This window comes from Argiope bruennichi, chromosome 8, assembly GCF_947563725.1.
Source record: "Argiope bruennichi chromosome 8, qqArgBrue1.1, whole genome shotgun sequence".
Classification (NCBI taxonomy): Eukaryota; Metazoa; Arthropoda; class Arachnida; order Araneae; family Araneidae; genus Argiope; species Argiope bruennichi.
The window spans coordinates 21871382-21879423 of NC_079158.1; the positions used below are offsets into that span (position 1 = coordinate 21871382).

The window sequence follows — 8042 nt, forward strand, 5'->3', positions numbered from 1 at the left end:
ATAGATATAGATAGAGAGAGAGGGGGGATAGAGATCGATAGAGAAGTCTCGTGATTGTTTCAAACGGGTTTAAACTGGTTAATGACTTAAATGAATTAAGACAAATAATGACTTAAAAAATAATAATGTTCTCACGTGATAACTTGAAATTTGCAATCGTAGATTTCATTTAAAAAAATTTTGACATTTTTTTGAAAAATTTTAAGAAATCATTGTAGTAATATTGCTCGGAATCTACAATAAAACAATTCTAATATTCATAAATGATTTATTCATGTAAAATTATATCAATGTATGTTTATATGGCATAACAGAAAAGCTTCAGAGTTATAACTAAAACTATAATGCGCATGGAGTATTTTAAAATTTGGATAGCACCATAAAACTTCATTCTGAGAAAATGCTAAAAATATATTTAAATGGTACATACAGAACAGAAACTTAATTATAACTACTTACATTTGTGAAATATATATTTTTATTATATGAATTAATGTATTTTATAAAATATAGACACATGCATATACAGTATTCATATGTATGAAAACGAAACTGTGTTATATTATAGCTGCATAAATAGAATCTTAAGAGGAAATGGTCTCCTAATGTCAATAAAAAAAACTTTAATATTAAACCCCGAGTAAAAATATTAAAATAATTATTTTTCTAAACGATTACTTGAAATATAAAAAATAAAAATAGAAAATTGCAGTTTTAGTCGATTTTTCACATTTTTATCGTCCATTGTACCCTTAAACGAACAGAAATACCACTTTTGCAGGGATTATCCGAATGCAAAAATTAGATGCAAATGCGAACTATCTAGTTATTGCCATTCATTAGAAATAAATATTTTAAATTTGCTCCATCTTTTTAAATAATACTCTATGTCAAGAAAAGTAAACTTTCTGATTTTCATTTTTTTATTGCATAGTTTTTTTTCCCAAGTAGAGTTCGTATAAAGTTATTTAAACAAATGTAAGAAATTTATGAAAAAGAGAATTTCAAAGGTTGCTGTTTTAGAAAAATATTAATTAAAAAAGGATTTTTTTCTTTTTTAAATTTTTGTAACAGTTTAAAAAACTGTTTTCCCTTTTTTTAAATTTCTTTTAAACAAAAGTTTTTCACTTTCAGAATATGATATTTTATGAATTACTTTTTAAATTAATTAAACATAACATAATAAAGGAAAAATATAAGTGATATCATTAAAAAGAATATGATTAAAGACGCCATTTGTACCCTATTACCAACGTTTTTTTAATCTAACTTCATTTAGGAAATTCTTGTCAATATCTTAACGCAATATTTAGCATATATGAAAGCATTCACGGGAATTTCTAACTTTCTCGATGTATTTACTCACCTGTTAATGGATTATGAAGCACCAAAGTGAATGGCATTTCGCAGACAGCGATGTTTTAACGATATACGATAAAGGTAAGTCAGTCATGAAAAAAATTAACATTTAGTTAAAATAATAAAACAGAAAACAAAATGCAGATAATAAGTTAGTAATTCGATTCATCTTTAAGTTAGTTTGCTAGTTAATACGAAAAAAAATGAACGACTAATTTAAATTTGGTATATTTAAGATGAAAGAATAAAATTGGATTCGCTGAATAAAAGTATTTCGAAATTAATGAGTTTATTCGAAAGTTAGTGCGTTGGCTGGAAAATTTACTGTATTGATTTCTTTAGTTTCGCAATATGTTCATAAACTATAGTTTTTTCATTGCAATCAATTTTCCTTATAAAATAATATTTTATTGAAAAGCTTCTCTATGTCAAATGAGGATAAAATATTCGAAGAGAAATGAGATATTTATATTTAATTATATAATTCAAATAATGATTATAAAACAATTATACAAAGTGATTAGATTATTCTTGGAAATATAATAATTGTAACATTAGCAGTGTGAAAGATTCTTTTCTTTTTAAAAAACTGCTTAATGGAATATACAAAGAGGTTGTAAGATTTAAAAAAAATCTGACTTATTTCATATGCAGACTTTGAAAGACATGAGGTGATGAATTCCATACAAAAAAATTTACTTGAAAAAGTAACCGACTAGAGAGATTTTGAAGTTTTTCAAGCGAAAATATATCATTAATTATAATAAACACAAGGAAAACTAAATATGCTAAAATTTATTAATGTCCCAGTAATAAAAAAATCCACATGCACAAATTAATGGTATACAATATAAAATTCAGAAAAAATATAATTTTATGAATTAACATTAATCAAATCTACTTGCTCGCTAGCAACATTTCCAAGTTGCTGATCTTTTCTGCGATCAAAAGATTGCTTTGGTAACCTTTAGTGCAGTTTTTACTTTTTATATTTGCGGAATTTATCTCTTCATGACTTTTATAGTCTACGTATAAAATTTAGTTTCATTTCGTTCATTAGCTTTATTTAAAAATGTCTCTAAACATGAAAAGTTATTTTAAAATCACTTAATTAATAGTTATTATTTTCCTTCTTGGAGGCACATATATTATTATACCAGAAATTATATTGTTATTTAAAGAGTGATACAACTATTGTAACGGAGAATATTTAGGTTTCTTTATCCCGATTGAACAAATGTATCTCTACTCTAATCATCTGAATAATCGTTTTATTTCTTATTCTATCATCCCCAAATGTGGTAATTTTATCAACTTGCAATGCGGGAGAAACGAACAACAAAAAGAGGACTTGCGATTATGATAAATTAACGACATTTGCAATCGATTTTGTAATTCTCTACAAATAATTACTCATTTCTTTCTGGTGAACACCATTTTATTTTCGGACACATTTTTTGTGCCACTTCATGTAGACTGTTACAGATTAGGACACCTCTCACAGTTGGATGCCTCGTCTCCTCACAGAATCGTTCTTACACACTCTCTACGTTCTGATACAAAAAAGGAATTAACAGAACTTTGTACTCGACAGATACGCCATCTATCGGCGTGAAGCTGTAACATACTCCCCACCTTGAAACCCCAGGGTTTCAAGAGATTACAATGCTCAATAACATAAACAATATTACAACTTTTACACAAATCTAGTAAAAAAAATACACAATATACATAATAATAAATATCTCTAAGAAATAAGAATCAAAACTTACAAATTTCAACATCAAATATTACAAATTGATTATGTTCCATAGGCAATACACAAATTTTAGAAATGGCTCTTTTACAAGTACTAGACTGTGTTTTAATCTTAACAACACGAATTTTCTTATCATCACCATAATAAATTTTAATTATCCTACCCATAGCCCATTTATAACAAGGCAAATTATCTTCAATTAATAACACTAAATCTCCTAATTTTACATTATTTTTGTCAAACATCCATTTAGATCTCTGTTGTAATTGACATAAATAATTACGATGCCAAAATTTCCACATATATTGTACAAGTCTAGTTACCTTTTGCCATTTCTTGAGATGACTTTCTTTTAAATTTGTCAAATCAGGCTCATTCAAAGAGGTTAAAGACCTATTCATTAAAAAATGTGCAGGAGTAAGAACCTCAAAATCGTCCTCGTTAGCTGACAAGGGGCAAAGTGGTCGAGAATTCAAAATTCCCTCAATTTGCACAATTACCGTTAAGAACTCTTCATAAGTTAAGTTTATTCCCTTAACAACTCTTTTCTGAAAATAGTTTCGCACATTTACCTCTTCGAGCCATGAATCGTTTTAAAGTCGCTATAAAGGAATCAGAAGTCAAATCTGAAACAATTTCTATATGAACAGCTTTAAAACAAAAACATACAAAAATACAAATATAAATTTTTTGTAAAGCATCTTTACGCTGAGCCTTATTCTTAATATAAAACGGCCCACAGAAATCGGCACCAGCACAATTAAAAGCAAAATCTGGAGACACTCTTTCCTTGGGCAAATTGCCCATGATTTGAGAAGGTGCAATTGGTTGGGCTTTGAAACAAATGATACATTGATGAACGATTTTTCTGCAGCTATTACGTCCATTTAGAGGCCAAAATTTTTCTCTAACAAGATATAGCAAGGAAGAAGCACCAACATGTAAATATTTATTATGAAAATGTTCTATTATAATTAAAGTTAATCTATGGCTTTTTGGCAAAATTATTTGATGCTTTTTATTAAAATTAAAATTACTATTACCCAACCGTCCTCCGACTCTTAACAATCCTTTAGAATCCAAGAAAGGATTCAAAGTTTTTAATTTACTACCAGGAAGCACACAGTGGTGTTTTTGGAGACTACTGACGTCTTTGGCAAACTCTTGGATTTGGACATTTTTAATTAAAAATGTCTCTGCATAGTTCAATTCCTCAGCATTCAGTGGACCTGTTGTCTTCACTGCTTCTTATAGATTCTTGACAAACCTGAAAACATAACTTAAAATACGAACAATTTTACTATAATTATTACTTATATCTAATATGCACTGTAAAAAACTAGGAGTATTACAAATGGAAAGATTAATCATAGGATCATTATTCAGTTCAGAGTTCCTTGCAGTTCTTTTCACCTCAAGAAGATATTCATCATCTGAGACACCAGGATCGTCATTGAAGTTTGGACAGCTACTAGATGAAAGAAAAGACGGTCCATGCCACCAAATGTCCAACTGTTGGATCTTTGAAGGGAAAACTCCTCGTGATATCAAGTCCGCAGGATTCTCAGCAGTATTTACATAATGCCATTGGAAGTTCTTAGTATACTCTTGAATCCTAGCGACTCGATTAGCCACAAAAGTTTTCAACGATGTAGGTGGAGTTTTCATCCAAGCAAGCACCACAGTGGAGTCCGAGTACAAATGTACTCCATCAATGTCTAGTTGCAAGGATGACAGAACCTTAACGGTAAGCTTGGAAAGCAAATCCGCTGCACACAGCTCCAAACGTGGGATACTAATTTCTTTGATGGGAGCCACTCGAGATTTGCTGCATAAGAGTGACACCTTTATCTCATCAGACCTTGACAAAGACCTGGTGTAGACAGCACAACCATATGCATTTTTCGAAGCATCTCCGAAGCCTATCAGGTCTACTTTCAGAACTTTAGAACATACCACATGACGATCTATGTTTACATTTTTCAATTGACTCAATTCAGAACTAAATTTTTCCCACTCTCTATTTAAGTGTAAGGGAACTTCATCGTCCCAATCAATTCTCAAAATCCACAACTTCTGCAAGAACATCTTCGCTGTGATTATCAAAGGTCCTAAGAGGCCTAAAGGATCAAACAATCTGGATATGTCCGATAGCATTGTTCTTTTTGTTGCAGGTCTCACAATTTTTTGAACACTAAAACTAAATGTATCCTTTTCAGGATTGAATTGTAATCCCAAAGTTTTTAAAGTAGCTGAGTTGGGGTTATCGAAATTGTATTCTCGGTCCGACGTTGGGACATTTTGTAACAAAACAGGATTATTTGAGCTCCATTTGTGAAGCTCCATACCAGCTGATTTTAACAATTGTATTAACTGGTTTTGTAGTTCAATGGCAGAAGATAAATCCTCGGTACCACTGAGTATATCGTCGACGTAAAAATCTTTGCCAGCAGCAGCGGCTAAAGGATAGTTGTTCTGCTCATCACAGCATATTTGTTTTAGTACTCTGGTCGCCAAGTAAGGAGCGCATTTGGTTCCGTAGGTAACAGTGAGCAACTTAAATACACGTAATTTCTCATCCTCTAAATCCTTCCATAAAATACATTGTAAATCACACTGATCTGGATGTATCCAAATTTGACGATACATCTTTTTTATATCAGCGGTGAAAACTATAGAATGTTTTCGAAATCTCAACAAAATAGCGAACAAATCATCTTGGACAACGGATCCTGAATACAAATTATCATTAAGCGATTGTCCAGATGACGTTGCCTCTGATGCGTTAAAAACAACGCGTAATTTTGTAGTACTACTTTCTGGCCTAAAAACGCCATGATGAGGCATAATGTACCTTGGAGTTTCGCAAGTTGCCTGCATATGCCCCAAATTCTCATACTCAGTTAAAAATTCGCTGTATAGTTGCCTATACTCTGGTTCTCTCTTCAAACGTTGCCAAAGTGAATTAAATCTTTTAGTAGCAATGTGTTTTGATTCGCCTAAACATGGGGGGTCTATTTTAAACGGCATTTTAACAACATAGCTTCCATCGTCATTTCTGAAATGTGTTTTCATGAAATGATCTTCACATATTAAACTCTCATCATTTTGTAATTTATCCCCCTCAACATCTTCAATTTTCCAAAATTTCCTTAAATTTGCATCCAAATCTTCTATTACCAACCCACAATGAACAGTAGTTTCGTTTTCTATTGGAACACTTCCGGTAGCAACAAACCCAAACACAGTATTTTGAAAAACAATGTCTGTTCCCGGAAACCTAATTTGACCCGATCTTAAAAGTTCATAGAATATTTGGGCACCTAATAAAATATCCACCTCTCCAGGTTCATTGAAACTCACATCCGCTAAATTGAAACTATCTAATTCTAGCGTATCAATGTCAAATTGTTTCGAGGGGATACAATCTGTTATATGCGGCACTACCAATAACTCAATTCCCTTTTCAAAGCTTCCGCTAACGTTCGAAATTTTTGTTTTTACGATCCAGTTAATAACAGAAGAAGATTGATTTAGTCCAGAAACCACAATGTTTCGTCTTTCTTTTTTCAAATTCAGTTTATCGGCTAAACGTTTTGAAATGAAATGACTCATACTACCAACATCCAGTAACGCACGTGCACTCATAAACATTCCTACATTATTTTGAATCATTACATTTGCAGTACTTAATAAAACCATTTTGTTTAGATTTAAGTTGGTAGCAGTGAATGAATGCGTACTGTTCGCAGGTGACTCATTCGTCAGTTGTGAAGAATTATGACTAGGATTTTCAATTCGCGGAACGAATACATTTGACCTTGGATTTAATCCCGCGTTAGCATTTTGCGAGCGAGTTTCAGTTTCGCCTTGAGTATTTCCCAAGTGCAAAAGAGTGTTATGTCGTTTTTTGCAAATGGAGCAACTGGATTTTGAATAACAGTTAGCAATTTTATGGTGATTTAAACAATTAAAACATAATTGCTTATTTTTAACGACTTCTATTCTCTCATTAACAAGCATATTTTTGAACACAGGACATACATTCAGGGAATGATTTTCATTAGATTTACAAATTACACATTTCGGAGTTTTAACTTCCGATACAAAAGCTTTTAGTGGACTGTATTCTTTACGATATTTTTGAGAATGGTTTACAATTTGCGGTCGTGAAAACACCTTACTATCGTTTTTGAATTTTGAGGATACATAAATATCACAATGCCTGGCCAAATCTGGTGGCACATACCAAGATTCTCCTTGTTTCACGCCAATATGAATTTGTAGTTCACGATCTAATGAATCAAATATTTTTTCCGAAACCATGAGTTCACAAACTCCCTTAAAATCATTTACCTTTCTTAATTGACAATAATAATCAAAAGCTGCACTAAGTCGCGATGCAAACTGGATATAGCTTTCGTTTGGGCGTTTTTTCGCTTTACGGAAATTATTTAAAACTTCTTGTGGGGTGGACTGAAATTCTTTTAACACTAATTCTTTTAATTTGTCATACATACACAATTCTTCTTCATTTAAATATATCATTAAATTGGTAACTTTTTCGCCTAAAATATTTAATAGGATTTCTGATTTGAATTGTTCTGGGACATTTTTGGTTTTGAAAGCTCTTTCAAGCGATTGGAAAAATAAATTATACGACTCTGCTTGTGTAGGAACTGGCATAGTTAAAGTTTTGACACTTTTTATTAAACTTTCTAAGCTAAAATTAGAATCAGAATCGCTATTTGTCACATTAACCTTTTGTGTTACATCTTTTTGTAAATTCGCAAGCTCAAGTTGTTTTTCTAATTGCGCGAGTTTAAGTTTTTCCAATTCTAGTTTCTGTGCTTCATTTTTCTCGTAATCTTTTTTCCTATCAATTATTGACTGAACTACAGTTTTTACGAATTCATAATTATAT

The 8042-nt window shown here is 31.3% G+C and overlaps 1 protein-coding gene across 1 annotated transcript; it reads right to left on the reverse strand.

The window, feature by feature from the left end:
* Window positions 1-4331: 4331 nt before the first annotated feature.
* On the reverse strand, window positions 4332-5998 carry LOC129980594 (uncharacterized). Its single transcript, XM_056090975.1, has 2 exons — window positions 4532-5998; window positions 4332-4385 (listed from the first exon to the last, which is right to left on the reverse strand). The coding sequence occupies exons 1-2, from the start codon at window positions 5996-5998 to the stop codon at window positions 4332-4334; spliced, it is 1521 nt and encodes a 506-aa protein (XP_055946950.1).
* Between the last annotated feature and the right edge of the window lie 2044 nt (window positions 5999-8042).

Excerpts from the sequence above, each read along its gene's own strand:
- LOC129980594 (XM_056090975.1), bottom strand. The coding sequence starts at position 5,998 with ATGCAGGCAACTTGCGAAACTCCAAGGTACATTATGCCTCATCATGGC. Across the intron at positions 4,386-4,531 it reads ATGATGAATATCTTCTTGAG|GTTTGTCAAGAATCTATAAG; the intron begins GTGAAAAGAACT and ends TTATGTTTTCAG.